The following is an 18,349-nucleotide window of genomic DNA, read 5'->3' on the forward strand; positions in this document are numbered from 1 at the left end:
CTGCTTTCTGATTTAGCTAAACTTTTTCCCGCTCAGTGAAGCACTCCAATTTCTCTCTCAGGTAATTGTCAGCAACACAGCAGTAAATATCAACACGAAGCAGATTATTATTGTAGATCACGAAGCAGATTATTATTGTAGATCACGTAGGGATAACAAAGGGTAAAATAGTTAACTGTAGCAGTGTTTGACTAAATTCTGTGCAGTGAGAAAACCTGAAGTCATTTTCAAGGTCCACCATTTCTTCTTTTCAGTCAGGTCAAATTTCTAAGCTTTCTAAATCTCTGTTTTCTGGCTAATGAAAAGAAAATAGGATTCTACCGAGTCTCCTATCTACCTACTCCAGGACTTCTGTGAGGATCAAATGAGATGAGGCACATGAAAACGCTTCATAAACGTTTGGTTAAATTGTAAAATGTTTGCACCTGGCTATAAAGCAAGTTGGGTTCCTGGGCTGAAGAAACTCCAAGGAGGCTAGTTGCTAGGGAGAGGAAGCTGGGTGTTGCTATGTGACGTCATTACCTGGCACCTACACCAGTGCTGGGTCTGAGGCCACTCAGCAGAAATCTCTGTGCTCCAAGCCCAGTCACCACCCGCCATGTGCTTGCAGACTTTTGTGGTGGGTTCTCATCTCAGGGATTCGTTCGGGTGGGACCAATGGCTGTATTGTGGCCAATTGATGTGGTGGAGTTCGTCAGGTCAAAACAGACCAAGATTTCACTGTGAGTAGGGAGGTTTGTGCATTGGAGGACTCTGCTATCTTTGGGCGTGCAAGAGAAAAATAGCCCCTACCCCAGAGCCACGTAAGTCAGTCTCTGACATCTCCTGTATATGCCCAGACTTTGTCAAGATCCCTTCTGGAAAGTGCACCCCAGGTTCAGGCAGCTGACTCCTCTGTAGTAAGCATGGTAGAGTGAGCAACAGGTAGGAGGGTGGAGCCAATGAATCCCCCCAAGCTGATGCTCTATTAAAGGGAGTGATCGACCCAGGAAATATGGTATCTGTGGGCTTGTGGTGAGGGACTCCCTGGAGCTACACAACTCAGTCTCTCCTCTCGACCTCAATTTGCTTTGAGCCATTCTTTGACACAGCCCAGGGTGAGTGGCTGTGAATGAGATTTTGTGCACTGGTCATCTAAGGGGGCCTGCCTGGGTTTCTAGCAGAGTCCCGTTTCTCCCTGGCACACAGAATTTCTGATTTTCACAGCCAGATATTATGTGGGCTCCTTTTCCGGCTCTGGTGCCCTTGGTTGGGGAGCCCAGCATGGGGTTGAGACCTCTTGCTTCTCTCAGGGGACCTTTTTAGCTGAACTATCCCTCCAGGTTCTGAACTGCTACATGTGGGTGCAGGTCCAGCCCTTGTCTCTTCACCCTTCCTACTAGTCTCAATGTGGCTTCTTGTGAAAATCCTTGGTTATAAGACACCTGTTTAGTCCTCAGTTGGTTACTCAGGTTGACTGTTTTATAATTTAGTTGTAATTCCTGGGAGGAGGTATGTGTAACTTCCACTTACTCCACCGCCATCTTGGATGCCCTGACAGTATTTCTGTCTTGGATTTGTCAAAATAAATCACACCAATTTTTTTAGTATGAAGATGTCCTAATAAACATGCAACTACAATTAATAGGTTAATAAGTTACATTTAATTATGTAACTTTTGTGATCAGTTTTTGGTTTACAGAGAATATCATATATCAAGAATTTTGATACAAAAAGATAATTTCTCACCTTAAGCCCCTCAAAAAAAAAAAGATAATTTCTACTTACTGTATTATGGCCAATTGATGTGATCAATATGGGCAATCCAGATGTATATTAGGCAGAATCCAGTGAATGATTTAAAAATTTCCTTGGATAATCCATAAAATCAGTAATTAAAATACAGATAAATGAGAGTTGTAATATATGATAGAGATGATGTACTTTTCAGAAAAAAATACCTCTCTCTTTATTATAATGACCTGCTTTTGGTATTTCATTATTACTGAGATCTATTTTTAGAATAAAATTTTGTCCTCTATGAAAATAAGAAATTAGAATTATTCTTGGGTAATGACTTCATAATGGTAAGTGTAATCAAGCTTGTTTAAGATTACTTTAAAAAGCATTTTAGTAGCAATATGTTGTGAAGATCATAACTATAGCTATGGGAAAACAGCAGTTGTATCAATTATGTTATTAGAAACTTAGAGGTTAGGGTAAAATTATCCAGGGGTCACCCTACAGGCTTGTACAAAAAGCTTTTATTCTCGCACAATTTATATGAAGTTAAGTAGAAGTTATATGTAATTCTACCTAGTATGGACACTAAAATGACCGTAGCCTAGGGGGTAACATGGGGATAAGGACACATATGTGATAACTTAGTCAATAAAAAAATAATAAAATGACCGTAGCCATGATTTATTGCTTCAAGTGGATTACCTCATTTAATTTTCACAATGACTCTGTGAGGTAGGAACTGTTGTTATCTCACTTTTATAGATGAGATAACTGCTGAGGTCACTTGTCAAGTGGGCAGAAGAACTGGGAGCCGGACCCGGGCTGTCTGACTCCTAGATCGGTGCCATGATATGCTGCTTGTGTAGCTTGTAGTACGATGTAACTTAAGGGCTAAAAGAGTGACTGTGGTCTAGAAACTGGCAGGTCACATAACTTCTTTTTTTTAAATTTTATTTTTTTTATTTTTTTAAAATATATTTTATTGATTTTTTACAGAGAGGAAGGGAGAGAGATAGAGAGTTAGAAACATCGATGAGAGAGAAACATCGATCAGCTGCCTCCTGCACATCTCCCACTGGAGATGTGCCCGCAACCCAGGTACATGCCCTTGACCGGAACCGAACCCGGGACCCCTCAGTCCCCAGGCCGACGCTCTATCCACTGAGCCAAACCGGTTTTGGCTTTAATTTTATTTTTTAAAAATATATTTTATTGATTTTTTTACAGAGAGGAAAGGAGAGGGATAGAGAGTTAGAAACATCGATGAGAGAGAAACATCGATCAGCTGCCTCCTGCACACCTCCTACTGGGGATGTGCCCGCAACCAAGGCACATGCCCTTGACTGGAATCGAACCTGGGACGTTTCAGTCCACAGGCCGACGCTCTATCTACTGAGCCAAACCGGTTAGGGCTATTTTATTTTTAAGTTTCTTTATTAAGGTATTACATATGTGTCCTTATTCCCCCATTGCCCTCTATACCCCCACTCATGCCTTCACCCCCCCTGTTGTCTGTGTCCATTGGTTAGGCTTATAATCAGTGGTTCTCAACCTTCTGGCCCTTTAAATACAGTTCCTCATGTTGTGACCCAACCATAAAATTATTTTCGTTGCTACTTCATAACTGTAATGTTGCTACTGTTATGAATTGTAATGTAAATATATGATATGCAGGATGGTCTTAGGCGACCCCCGTGAAAGGGTCGTTCGACCGCCTGAAGGGATCCCGACCCACAGGTTGAGAACCGCTGGCTTATATGCATGCATACAAGTCCTTTGGTTGATCTCTCCTCCTTACCCCACCCTCCCCTACCTTCCCTCTGAGGTTTGACGGTCTGATCGCTGCTTCTCTGTCACATAACTTCTTTAAACTTGAGTTTCTGCAACTGTAGAATGGATGCTTTTCGTAGTAAATGGGATACTTTATTTAAAATATCATACAGTGTATGCTAAACAAATGGTTATTAATAATCACAGTAGTTATAATAATGTCTACTTTTGTTTTTGTGATTTATCACAGCTCCATATCTCTGTGGCCCAAGGTTTTCAGGCATTTTTAATGAAGCACAAAACATAAAGTGGCTAGTGTTTTTGTTTTAAGTTAGAGTACTTACTAGCTTTTTGTTATATGTCGAAGTATTACTATGAATTAGTAAGAGAAAGATATTTTGATTTCAGCAAGAGACAGAAGTTATACAAAATCACTTCTTTCTTTGTGCTTCATAATTGCTTGTATGTGTGTGCATGAGAGAGTGAGAGTGTGTGAGTTTGTGCTCTTGCCTGAGCCATAGAAAAGATTTCTTTAGGACTTGTGCAATGGGGCTGGAGAGTGTTTCATGTTAGATGCTGTTGTGAACAGAGAAAACCATAGGGTCCATTTTTTTGGAGGGGTTAGGCCAGTACTCCTAGGAAAGTTTGTGATAAATTGGAAGAATCAAGGTTTGATTCCAGGGATTAGAAGTTAAAATGGTGGCAAAGACCAGGTTTAGTGAAAATGAGGGAGTGGGAAACTGAAAGGCTAGGAGAGTCTCAGCGGTTCTCAACCGGTGGGTCTCGAACAATGAAAATACATCCTGCATATCAGATATTTACATTACGATTCATAACAGTAGCAAAATTACAGTTATGAAGTAGCAACGAAAATAATTTTATGGTTGGGAGTCACCACAACATGAGGAACTGTATTAAAGGGTCGTGTCATTAGGAAGGTTGAGAACCACTGGAGGTAGAGAGGAAGAAGATATTTGTGTTAAGATTTCAGAAATTTGTAAGGAGTGATGGAATTAAAGGCTAGAGAACTGGAGGTATGAGAAAGGTTTGTAGATTGTGTAAATTTGCCAGGGTTTGGGCAAAGAGGCGAAGGGCATGTCGTAGGAAATTGCTATGTCCATAAGGAAATGAGCTGGGAGAATAGGACCCATTGATTAGGGATGAGAACAGGAAAGAGACTAACTGGGGACCGTGGGTGGGGCTGCTTTAGCATTCTAGAAAACAGTACCTCTTAGTACATTTTAAAAGATGGACATTATTCTTTAAAAGTCATTAGAGAAGAATCTATATTAATTAAATCAAACTTGTGAACTTTCTGGTCATGTCCATTTTCTTGGCTAGGAACAAAAACTCAATTTATAATGATTTTTGATGATTAATTTATGTCAGTATGAAATTGATTAATTAGGAATTTATATACATGTTCTGTACTATTAATATTGGTACAGTGCTTTCTTTAGCGTTTTCATTTTGCGAGGTTATTAGATTCAAAATTTTCTGGAGCAGAATGTGTTTTCAGAGGAAATTTTGCTTTTTGGGGAAATAATTTATAAAAGTTAATTTGGAAAATGCTGAAATTGAATATGTGTAGCTCTTATAATTGTGAACTTTTTGCATTTACATTGACATTCTTTTGTATAGGAGTTAAAGTTCCTCGTAATTTTCGCTTGTTGGAAGAACTTGAAGAAGGACAAAAAGGAGTAGGCGATGGTACGGTTAGCTGGGGCCTTGAAGATGATGAAGATATGACACTTACAAGGTGGACAGGCATGATTATTGGGCCACCAAGGGTCAGTGCTATAAATTATATATTTTTATTGATATTTATATCCACTTTACAATAAGCATTTTATTTTACAATATAATTAAAATAAATAATTATGATAAATTCTAACTGAAACAATTACTCCCTTTTTATTTTCTATACATTTACTGATGCTACCACTGTGCACAATATGATACTTGATTTTCTGGAGAATTGGGGGGAAAAGATTGATATAGTCATTGCCAGCAAAGTGTTTGCAGTTTAGTAGGGAAGAAAAAATAAATGTAAATGACAGACTCTAAATATGGCAGAGAAAGATCACTATGGGACTTTAGAATATGTTTCTTCTAGCTGGAATAATTGAGGAAGGCTGAACAGTGGAGGAAGTTGCCTTTGGAATGAGCCTTAAAGAACTGACTAGTAGGATTTCAGAAGGTGGTGATGGGGATGGAGAACATTCCAGATAGAGAGGAGAAAAGGTGAGGAAATGGAGGGGTTATTTGGGAAGAGCAAACACTGTGTTTTGACATAATATATTACTAACTCACTATGTGTAACCAATAATTTCTAAATTGGTTTCTTTTGAGAGCACATTGCTATTTGCTTTGTGATATTTGACTTGCCATGTAAATGCTGTAGGCCTCAGTTTCTTCATTTATAAAATATATTGAAAAGTCTATGATTCTTGAATATTTTCTTGCGATGTTGGAAGCAGGCCCATTGTTTTTTATTCTTGGGTCTTTCTAAAGTTTGTGAAGTTTTATTTTTACTCAAAATATTTTCAGATTGGGAATTTTTTTTCTACTTTGCGTTTCTTACTCAAAGGTCCTATTTATTGCACTCCCTGCAGTGAATCTTTGAAATATGTATTGTATAATGTTTTGACTTGCTGGAAAAAACACAAATTTGAAAGTTTTTTTTCTCACTCTGGTTTTGTATAATGTTTGCTACCTTGTTAACTGAACATTTCACCTATTTTCCTGTTGGGTAGAATTTAAATTTCCTGTTGATTATTGTAAAAGAAAAATGGATCAGGTAATTAGCAATGTTAAATTTAAAGAATTAATTAATGAATGTTTTATATTTTCTGGTATTCTTTTGCAAAATTTATATATACTACTAAACTAACAAATCCCCCCCCCCACCCCCCATGCTCTGATTTTTTCCATAAGACCTTTGAAGAAGGAAATATAATACTGGTGATTAGAATTTTTTATGTGTTTTATAACTTGGTATTTATAATGAAAACTTTGATTTCCACTGCCTGTGAACATTATTACCATGGTCTGTCTGGTAAAAAAAAAAAAAAAGAGTTACTTAATGAATAGTTTGAGATGGTCTGAACTTGATGGAGTATAAATTTCAAAAAAATTTTTTGTCTGTTTATCCTCACCTGAGGATATTTTTCCATTGATTTTTAGAGAGAGAGTGGCAGGGAAGGGGAGAGACTGGAAGAGGGTAACATCGATGTGAGAGAGACACATTGATTGGTTGCTTCCCACATGCACCCCCACCAGGGCTGGGGATCGAGCCTACAGCTGAGGTATGTGCCCTTGACTGGAATGGAACCCGGGCCTCTTCAGTCTGTGAGCTGACGCTCTATCGACTGAGCCACTACCTCCAGTGAACTTTAAACTTGAAGAATGTTTTGGTGCTTATGTATAAGTCCCTCAACAATTTTTGTGGGCTGTTTCAAAGCATAGTTAGCAAATGTGGAGGAACAGCTCCTGCCTGATCTCTGTGGCCACCAGCAGGACTCTCCAAGTTGGTGTCATAGAACTGCAGGAAACGTCCATGTCTAGGCTGTGCCCAGTGCGGGGAGGGAGGGCAAACACTTTTCTAGCTTGTGGGGAGGGTAGAGCCTGCTCAGCAAGCGGGGGGCACATAGACCAATGCTGCTGACTGCCAGGCCAGGCTTCTTGTCCAGCGAGTCCTCTGCTTTCAATTAGTCTGTGAGCACCCTCTCACTCTTCGGTGGCAGGAAGAGGGTGGAGGGGAGGACCTTGCCATGGCACCGTACTCCTAAGCCAGACTATTCACCACACAATGATTTTCTGCCTTGCATCCCCTTTCAAGTTATCTCCCTCACTGAGGCACTTGGGACTGGGTGAAGGTGAGTGGTCACAGCACTCATTTGCCATTTAATAAAACCTGCTGAGATTGGTGTCTCATCTTAATTTTCTGTTTAGAAGGTGCCATATTTAGAGCAATTTTGTCCGCAGCTTTAGCTATCCACATTGAGCCAGGGTAATAGGAAAATTCTTACCTCAACATACTGTAACTTGGTCAGCTGTTTTTTTTTGTTTGTTTGTTTTTTGCTACTGCTTAAGATTACTGTTTTGTTTTTTTGTTTGTTTGTTTTTTTTGTGTGTGTTACTTCAGTATCTGGATTTATATGATTAGCAACTTTGTTTTTCGATATATTTGTGTGTCAGTTTTCTGAAGCAATATTTTTTAGCTTTAGAGGTTTACTTTTCCTTATATGTATGTTTCTTTATATGTAAATGGAAGTACTTTATTCATTTAATGAATTAATAGACAATAGAATATCTGACTATAGTACATTCTTTTTTAAAAAAATATTTTTATTGATTTCAGAGAGAGAGAAATATTAATGAGGAGAAAGAATCATTGATTGGCTGCCTCCTGCACCCCCTCCACTGGGGATCGAGCCAGCAACCTGGGCATGTGCTCTGACCGGGAATTGAACCATGACCTCCTGGATCATAGATGGATGCTCAGTCACTGAGCCATGCCTGCCAGGCATTCTTAATAATTATTAGTTCCTTTTATTACTCTCCTCTGTTTTATTTCATTCTTTTGTTAGATAATAGAAAGATTTGGTTGTTAATTTAAAAGAAATTAATTGAAAAAGAAAAATTAGCCCAAGGTATCAAAAGTTAGTATGATGTTTACTCTGAGCACTGAATTAGATTAATAGTTTTTGATTTAAAAAAAATTTGAGGTGTAATGTACATATAGTATAATGCATACCATTAGTTTTGACAAAGATACCTTGTTACCCACATGCTTATCGAGATAGAGAACAATTCTATTACCCCAGAAAGTTCTCTGTGTCCCTTCCCATCCTCATCCCCACCCTGCTTTGTGCGCCCTAGAGTAGTTTCGACTGTTGTAGAACTTGGTATAAGTGAAATCATGCAATGTGTTCACTTACCAATTTGCTTCTTTTGACTTGGTATAATAATGTCTCAGAGAGTCATCTGTGTTGTTCCATGTAGTAGTAGTGTTTTTTTTATTACTGAGTACTATTTCACTTTATTGATATACCATAGTATGTTTATCAGTTCTCCTATTCATGGGTATTTGGATTTTATCTACTTTCTGGCTATTACAAATAAAACTACTATGAGCATTCTTTACACATCTTTTTGTAAACATATCTTTGTCTTCATTTCTCTTGGTTAAAATGCCTAGGTATGGAATTGTTAAGTCATAGGATAGGTGTATGCTTATCTTTATAAGAAAATGCCAACTTGTTTACAAAATGGTTATGATTTTTGACACCCAGCAGTATGAGAGTTCTGGTTGTTCCCATATACCTTGAGATCTTTAACATTTTGAATTTGGGGGGTGTATGTGGCTATTATTATTATCATTATTTTTAAAATGCAAGTTTTTAGAGAGGCTGATATGCATCCAGATTGGAGAACCATAGACTAGATGATTTCCTTGAGATCTGTCTGGTCCTTTGTATACATATCAAAAGTGCTGGTCATATTAATATATTTACCATTAAACTGCGATGAGGTTTTTTTTTATTATTATTAATAAATCTTTATTCAGATTATTACAGATGTTCCTCTTTTTTCCCCCCATATCTCCCCTCCACCTGGTTCCCACCCCACCCCATGCCCTTACCCCCTGCCACTGTCCTCATCCATAGGTGTAAGATTTTTGTCCAGTCTCTTCCCGCACCCCCACACCTCTTTCCCCCCAAGAATTGTCAGTCCACTCCTTTCTATGCCCCTGCTTCTATTATATTCACCAGTTTATTCTGACTTAATTTTTAGGTTCACTTGTTGATAGATATTTATTTGTTGTCACTTTGTTGTTCATAATTTTTATCTTTACCTTTTTCTTCGTCCCCCTCTTAAAGAATATCCTTCAGCATTTCATATAATCCTGGTTTGGTGTTGATGAACTCCTTTAGCTTTTCCTTATCTGTGAAGCTCTTTATCTGACCTTCAATTCTACATGATAGTTTTGCTGGGTAGAGTAATCTTGGTTGTAGGTTCTTGCTATTCATCACTTTGAATATTTCTTGCCACTCCCTTCTGGCCTGCGTGGTTTCTGTTGAGAAATCAGCTGACAGTCGTATGGGTACTCCCTTGTAGGTAACTAACTGCTTTTGTCTTGCTGCTTTTAAGATTCTCTCTTTGTCTTTAGCCCTTGGCATTTTAATTATGATGTGTCTTGGTGTGGTCCTCTTTGGATTCCTCTTATTTGGGGTTCTCTGCGCTTCCTGGACTTGTAAGTCTATTTCAACAGGTAGGGGAAGTTTTCTGTCATGATTTCTTCTAATAGGCTTTCAGTATCTTGCTCTCTCTCTTCTTCTGGCACCCCGATAATTCGGATGTTGGTACGTTTGAAGTTGTCCCAGAGGCTCCTTACACTATCTTCATATTTTTGGATTCTTTTTTCTTTTTTCTTTTCCGGATGGGTGTTTTTTGCTTCTTCGTATTTCAAATCTTTGACTTGATTCTTGGGATCCTCTAGTCTGCTGTTGGATCTCTGTATAATATTTTTAATTTCAGTGTATGTTTAATTTCTGACTGGTCCTTTTCCATTTTTTTGGCATTCTCATTAAGATCCTTGAAGGTCTCACTAAGTTCCTCGGAGGTTCATAGAAGGTTCTTGAGTAGCCTTATAACTGTGGTTTTGAACTCTATGTCCTCCATTAGTTTGCTTTCCTCCATTTCTTTCATTTGTGACATGTTTCTTTGTCTCCGCATTTTTGGCTGACTGTGAGGACCCTCTGTGTTTACAGTGGAAGAACTGCTGTGCTGGAGACACCCTTATGGGGTAGGACTTGCTTCAGTGGGGCTTTGGTGCTCACTGAGTCTGCTTCTTGAGTGTGTCCCTTATGGGTGTGAGTTGTTGAAATCTGGTATCTGGCCAGGGTTACTCTGGCTGCTGGATCTCCAAGTCAACCACTGTGTGAGTCCACCCAGCAGGAGCTACAGCGATATCAGCAAATTTCCCTCTTTGTTTGGGGTTTGGAAATTTTGGAGCTCTCTGACCCAGCTGCAGTTTGTTAGGTTTGGCTGCAAAAGCGCAGGTGGTTTCTCTGCGGCTGCTGAGCACAGCTTGGATGGGGATGTAAATTGAGTGGGGCAGGGTCCCAGAGAATCACCAGGGCGGAGCAAACAGCAATGGCTGTCGTCAGTGTCTCCGCGACTCTGCGAGACTCTGGGCCTCTGTGTGCCCCAGTCCCTCTGCGTCCCCACAGCAACAGTGATCCCTGCGAGCGGCACTGCGAGAAAGCCACCCTCGCTTTCCGACCCGCTGCAAGACAGTCCAGTTTCTCCCTGTAGGAGTCTGGGACCCCAGAGTCTCGCCATAAATGAGTTCAGTGCATTCAAGAGCTTGTACCCCCTTCCGATTGAAAAAAGCTGCGCACCCAGATGCAGCCCGGTTCGCACGCGCCTCCGTACCTCTGTTCTTGGCGCCTCAGCACCTCCTACCCGGTCTCAATGCGCTTCTTTTTTTCCTTCTAGTTGTAGAACTTCCACTCGGCCAGCTTTTCCGTGGTTCTGGATGATAGCTGCTTTGTCTTATAGTTGTAATTTTAATGTTGTGGGAGGAGGCACGTACAGGTTTATACCTTATGCCGCCATCTTGGTTCTCTGCGATGAGTTTTATACAGCTGTTTCTTTTGTAAAATACGGAAGTATTTAACATATATACAAGAATGTTGCATCCATTTTAAACTACAGTAGCTTAATATCCAAGATCTGACCTCCACTTGGGAGTAAGTATCTTTTACTTAAGGAAAAGGAAGTTTTGGTAAGTGAAATCTGTAGACGGATGGTTAGCTGCTCCCCTCTCCCCCAGGTTTATTGTAGAAACCAACAGGCATTACATTTGTCTCTTTCACTTATTTTTCACTTTTATATTTTAATTGTATATCAATTAGTTAACCAAGTGAACAAGTCATAAGGATAAATAAGAGTTAATTATAGGTATGAAATATCAGCCAGGAATAATGTAGAACCATTACGTCTGGTAGCTTTAAAATGGCTTTTTTATAGTATGGTTATGTTAAATGTCTCAGTTAAGAACTGGTATTTTAAAATGATGTGGAAACAAAGTTTGCTCTAACTAATGAGGCATGAAATACTGTTTTCTTGCTGTAACATGCTATAATAAAGTGTTTTTTCTTTTGCTAGAAGTTACTGATTGCCCTATAAGTGGGATAACCATACAATTTATTGTCCAACCAGATTCTTTTGAGGATGAAAAGAAGCACTATTAATATAAATACTAGAACAATAGGAATAAACAGAATTGTCCGCGACAAATGGGAACTTTTATATGTGCGTGACATAGTCAGGTAGTCTCTCCTCCACAATGTAAACTTTTTAGTAAAACCTGAATTTAAGTGGTTTGTTTTTTGCTCTAATTTTATTACAGGCATTGCCTGTATCACAAAAAGTGAGTTCTGATCATTTTGATATAACTGTATAGAATTATTTTATAAAATCTCTGCTTTTTCTCTACTTTTAAATATACTTGCTGCAGTTTATTCTACCAATAGGTTAAATGAATGTAGAAAAGTAAATTCTTGATCACATACACAATAATATCAAGTACTTTCCCTCTTTATTAGCACTTGAACATTATTTTTATTATTTTTTTGCCTTCCAGACAAATTATGAAAACAGAATATATAGCCTGAAAGTAGAATGTGGACCTAAATACCCAGAAGCTCCTCCATCAGTTAGATTTGTAACCAAAATTAATATGAATGGAATAAATAATTCCAGTGGAATGGTAAGTTAAAGTACTCATTTTATTCTTATATAACTTATAATATATACTCAGGAGAAAGTAAAAAAAAAAAAGGACCTTTGTTTAGATAAAAGTCTAAAGAAGTTTATTTTATGTTGTTTTTCTTTTATGACTCAACCCATCCTTAACGACCTTCAGGTACTAGCCTATATAGATGGGATAGCAACACTTCTTAGGGTTTTAGTTATTGCTTCAGTAGTCATATTTCATTGAGTTCTTACTTGGTGAAAAGATGACCATTTTAAAAAAAATGTTATTTTTTTTTTAGGGTTAAGTTATATTTGGTGAGCTTAAAATGATGAATATTTATGAAGAGGAGGTTTTTCTTTGAGGAACCAAGTATGTCTGTATTGGAATAAGTAGTCATAGTTCAACACTGTTTATTTAAAGCAAATAAACCAAAATGACACACTCTACCTGACTCACACAAGAAAGTTAGTGAAGATAGCGGAATTTCTAATATAAGTAGATTGTTAGGTTTATACTTCAAAGTTTAGGCTCTTGAGGTGCCGTGTTGAGATCACACTGATATGCAAAATGCATGTTAGGAATCACAATAACACAATAATAATAAATGAACTTCATCCATCTTAGGAAATAGAGTGTTAGCAATATTCTTAACTTCTGTGTGCTCCTCCTTATTTCATCCCTATGTTCTCTTTCTCCACCAATGGTAATTAATATCTTGAAAAAAATTTTTATGTTTACTTATTTTTCTTTATAGTTTTACCTAATGTACTACATTATTCTTCCTCCCTCTTTCCTTCCTATCATCTATCTATCTATCTATCTATCTATCTATCTATCACCTACCTATCTACCTACCTATCTATCTAAAATCATGAATTTATACCTGTACCTCTCAGTCTATTCCAAAACTACAGGGTTTATTACAGATTTCATTTTTTCCATATTTGTGATTCTCTCCTCCAACAGTGAGAAACCTGGCTTTCATTATCCTTAGTCCAGGGTGGGGCAAAAGTAGGTTTATAATTGTGAGTATGCAAAACACAGAGTTTCTTCTTGTATTATCATTTATTAATTACTAGAGGCCCGGTGCACAAAATTTGTGCACGGGTAGGGTCCCTAGGCCTGGCTGGCGATCAGGGTCAATCTGTGGGGCACCCGGTGGAGTGATTGGGGGACCCCCGCTGGCACCCTCCTTGGCTGGCACCGACCACTCGCTGGCCCCGCCTCCCCACTGCCGGTTGCCTCCCTCTACGGGGCGACCGGTGGGGCGATCGGGGGGCCCACCCACTCACGCTTGCCTTGGCTGGCTTGGGACCTGTGGGCTGAGGGCAGCTCCTGCGTTGAGTGTCTGCCCCCTGGTGGTCAGTGCGCATCATAGTGACCAGTTGTTCTGCCATTTGACCGATTTGCATATTAGGCTTTTATTATATAGGAATTGGTGCATGGGTGGGGTCCCTCAGCCTGGCCAGCGATCGGGGCCGACTGGGGCCACAGGAGGTTGGCCGGCAGCCCTGATAGGGGCCATGGGGCTGGCCGGCTGGGGGGAGGGACCGTGGGAGGTTGTTTGGCCAGCCAGGGGAAGGGACTGTGGGAGTTTGGCTAGCCAGCCCTATCGTTGCCGATCAGGGTCAGCTGGCCCCGGGAGGTTGGCTGTGGGAGCACACTGACTACCAGGGGGCAGCTCCTGCATTGAGCATCTGCCCCCTGGTGGTCAGTGCGTGTCATTGCCACCGGTCAACTGGTCGTTTGGTTGCTTAGGCTTTTATATATATAGATAGGATTGTATTATTTTCAGTTGTAAACCTACTTTTTGCCACACCTTTATATTTACTTAAATTTGCTCAGTGCTCCCTGTATGTAACTACACTTTTGGCAACAGGTTTAGCCCTGGACACACAGCTAGCTCTTCACCCTCCACCCCCAGCCTAGTATGCAGGTCCAATGGTGGGTCTCATATAGGCTCATACCCTTCTGCTGGGTGCACTGGCCAAAAGCCTGACCCTGACAGAGGAAGAAGGTACAAAGGTCATTAGAAATCCCAGCTCAGGACCTGCCAAGTCACTCCCAGATCTCCCTATCTGGTATGTGCCAACTCAAAGGAGCATTTAGTCCATTTACATTTAATGTACAATAATTATTGATGTGTTCAAGTTTAAATAATTCATCTTATTTTGTGAATTTTATTTCCCTATGTGTTTCTTTTATCTTACCTACTTTTGAACTGGTCCTTTCAACCTTTTTTATTCTGTTATTCCAGTGGCTATTCTAGAAATTACAGTGTAAATACTTAATACTATTATGTTAAGTAGTATTAAGAGATGTGATGGAAACAGGATTAAGAAACATTTTAAATTTACAGAAGGATATTGTTTAGGGAACTTCTTTTATGAAGGGTGATATCTTTGCCTTTATGAGGGTGATATCTTTTTTAAAATTATATTTTTATTGATTTCAGAGAGGAAAGGAGAGGGAGAGAGAGATAGAAACATCAATGATGAGATAATCATTGATTGGCTGCCTCCTGTACACCCCCCACTGGGGATTGAGCCCGAAACGTGGGCATGTGCCCTGAGCGGAATCGAACCCCTACCTGATTCTTAGGTCGATGCTCAACCACTGAGCCACGTTGGCCAGGTGAGGGTGATTTCTTTAATTAAAATTTCTCTGCCAGGCCCTACCAGTGGTCGGCAAACTCATTAGTCAACAGAGCCAAATATCAACAGTACAATGATTGAAATTTCTTTTGAGAGCCAAATTTTTTAAACTTAAACTATATAGGTAGGTACTTTGTTATTAACTTAAATTAGGGTACTCCTAAGGCTTAGGAAGAGCCACACTCAAGGGGCCAAAGAGCTGCATGTGGCTCGCGAGCCGCAGTTTGCCGACCACGGCCCTAGCCAATTTGACTTAGTGGATAGAGTATTGGCTTGTGGACTAAAGGGTTCCAGGTTCAATTCCTGTCAAATCTTGTACCTTGGTTGTAGGCTCCTCCCAGGCCTGGGCCCTGGTCGGGGAGTGTGCAGGAGGCAACCAATTGATGTGTTTCTCTCACATTGCTGTTTCTCTCTGTCTTTCCCTCTTTCTTCCACTCTCTCTAAAAATCACTGGAAAAATATCCCTAGGTGAGGAATAACAACAACAATAATTTCTCTGCCAGGAGTAGCTTTTCTTCTCAACTGATGGTTTGTTTTCATATTATAGACTCTGTCAATTTAAGTAATTAATGGTTGATTCTGCACTATTGTGGGAACTAGTAAATTCAGGATTCAGTTTCAAACTGACCTTAAATAATCTCTACCAATCTTTTTAATGATCTTTATCTGATCTAAAAGGGACTGTTATATACCTTTTGACATTTTTACTTCCTTCCTATTTGTTTTTCCTCAACCTGTCTATCAAGTCCTGTCAGTCTTCGTTGAAAAATTTACATTGCCAGCACATGAATATTGTCTAATATCTCTTGTCTGGGCTCTTCAACAACTGCTCTGATTCTATTTATTTACCCCTTCCAATCTTTACAAAGCAAGCTGTCGAAGGGATTTTTCTAAAACACCAATTGTGTCACATCACTTTTGTGCTTAGAATTCTTTAATAGCTTCAGCCACAATGTGCATGCTTCTTGCTATGGCTCATCAGCTCACAGAGTTCACACAGCTCTGCACACCTTTCATTTGGTATTAGGAGCTTTGCACTTTTTGTTCTTCCTGTCTGTACATCTCCTTCACTCTGGCTAATCCTTACAGATTCCGAATTTAAATGTCACTTTCTTAGAGAAATCTTCTTCCATGATTTCCCAATCTTAATTAGATATCTTGTTGCTTTATTCTGGTCACATTGTTATTATTTTCCTTTGTAGCAGTTACTGTAAATTTTTTATCACTTTTATTTTAATTTTTGATGTTTTTAAAAGAAATATTTCTAACATACAGACAGTTTTAGAGAATATGACCAACATCCTCCATCTATCTTTGTCAGATCTTAATATTTTTGTCTTATTTGTAACATCTTTTTTAAAGACTGCATAATAAATAGTTAACTCCTGGTTTCCCCTTTCCATCATTCCCTAGAGGTGGTCCTGTTTTGAATTTGCTGTTATAATTTCTGCACATGATTGTTGTGCTTTTACTATGCTCGTGTGTGTGTGTTCCTCTATATTGTGTGATTTTGTGTGGAATCATGTCAGTGTTTTTTTTTTAGATTTATCCATGTTGGGGCATGCATATTAGATTGTTTCTTTTTATTGTTTAATCCATTTTTTACTTGCTGGGCATTTACGTTTTTTTTCACTTTGCTTAGAAAAAATTGTACAAGTGTTTTTGTATCTTAAGGCAGTACAGTACTTCTTTGGAACTAGTATTTATTGGTTCTAATATTGTAGAGAAAAACTTTTGTAAAATATTATAAAATTGAATACTAGAAATTAAAAAGACTAAATACAAGCTCTGATTTTAAAAAAAAATAAAATTTCTCTGTCAAATTGCTGTAGAACTCTCTAAACACCTACTCTCAATCCCTATGTTAATCTTGTCATGGACTGGTAAAAATCAGTTTAAGGCCTGGCACTTTGAGGAGCACTTTTTCCAGTGCATATACCTAGAAGTGGAATGTCTCCTGAGGTGTGGCTTTTCTTCAGCTTCATTGAATATTGCCAAGTTTCTTTCCACAGGGCTGTGTCCATGTCTGTCCCACTTGACCCTGTGAACGTACATTATTCCCACCAATTCATAATGTCAAGCTGGAATGGGGATTTGAAAACAGTAAAATAAATATTGATTTTAATTATTGGAGTGTAGGTGTGTGTATCGAATGTTGAGGTAGGGTGAAAATATTGGGCATGCGTTTTTCTCTTGATTGATATCTAAGAACCTAAATTTATAACTAGTAAATAGTAGGGAATTTCACATTGACCATTAATGATTGTGCCAGGCTAATTTTATATATTTTGAGGTTATTTATGTACCAGATGAATTATGGGTGTTGCTTTAGTCATTTTGGTTTAAATTTACTTAACACAACTAGTTAAAATTATTTCTTATGGGTGGTCGGCACTGCAAAGCATAAATTACAGTACTTTAATCTGTGAGGTCTCAAGTTTTGGAGGCTATTGTATATTATAGACTGATGAGGTGCAGATTTGTTCTGACATGATATTTATTTTCCCATGCCCTTTTCTCCCTCCTCCCTTTTCATTAATTTTTGTCCCCAAATTTTTATGCATTCTGTTGGTATTTTACAGGATTTGCAATCACTTAATGTTTATTTAACTATCTTTTAACTTTACAGCTGGAAGTGTTTGTTTCTGCTTTGGAAAGAACTTGGTATTCTCTTGATTTATTTTATAAACTTGTTCACTGATGAAGTCTATTTATGTAGGCTAATGGAGTTGCTACTCTTAAAGCATTAGAGGAAGCATTTTAAATATTTCTTAACATTGTTTCAATTACTTATCAGAAATTATACAAATTATTTTTCTTTTCTATTTTTTTATAAATATGTTTTAATTGATTTTTAGAGAGAGAGGAAGGCAGAAGGAGAGAGAGATAGAATTATCGATCAGAGAAGAACATCATCAATCAGCTTCCTCCTGCATGGCTTCTACTGGGGATGAGCCTGAAACCCAGGCATGTGCTCTTACTGGGAATCGAACTGGAAGCCTCTTGGTTCCTGGGTCGATGCTCAACTGCTGAGCCACACTGGCCAGGCTCTTTCCTATTTTTAAAGAGTTTTATTGTTATATAATTCACATGCCATACAATTCAGTCATTGAAAGAATAATTTAATGTTTTTTATTGTCCACAGGGTTGTGGACCTATTACCAAAATCCAATTTTAGAACATTTTTGTCATTCTCAAAGCAAATCCTTTACCCATTAGTTGTCACTTTCCACCTCACCTCCTCCACACTAAACAACCACTAAATTACTTTCTTTGTAGATTTGCTTATTCTGAGCTTTGTGTATAAATGGAATTATAAAATACACTGTCTTTTTTTTTTCTTTATTGTTTAAAGTATTACAAATAGTAGTACATATGTCTCCTTTTTTCCCCCATCGACCTTCCCCCGGCCTCCCCTACTCCCTGGCACATA

At 38.7% G+C, this 18,349-nt stretch overlaps 1 protein-coding gene across 6 annotated transcripts in view; it reads left to right on the forward strand.

The window, feature by feature from the left end:
• UBE2V2 (ubiquitin conjugating enzyme E2 V2) overlaps positions 1-18,349 on the forward strand; it is a 55,871-nt gene that overhangs the window by 28,217 nt on the left and 9,305 nt on the right. For 3 of the 6 annotated variants that reach the window (XM_006086293.3, XM_014453672.2, XM_023751926.1), the window contains 2 exons: positions 5,134-5,282; positions 12,149-12,274. In XM_006086293.3, coding sequence (XP_006086355.1) covers positions 5,134-5,282; positions 12,149-12,274 — 275 coding nt within the window. The remainder of the gene's footprint in view (positions 1-5,133; positions 5,283-12,148; positions 12,275-18,349) is intronic. The other 3 variants (XM_023751924.1, XM_023751925.1, XM_023751927.1) reach the window with 2 other exon arrangements.

Source organism: Myotis lucifugus, unplaced genomic scaffold (assembly GCF_000147115.1).
Source record: "Myotis lucifugus unplaced genomic scaffold, Myoluc2.0 scaffold_27, whole genome shotgun sequence".
Taxonomy (NCBI): Eukaryota; Metazoa; Chordata; class Mammalia; order Chiroptera; family Vespertilionidae; genus Myotis; species Myotis lucifugus.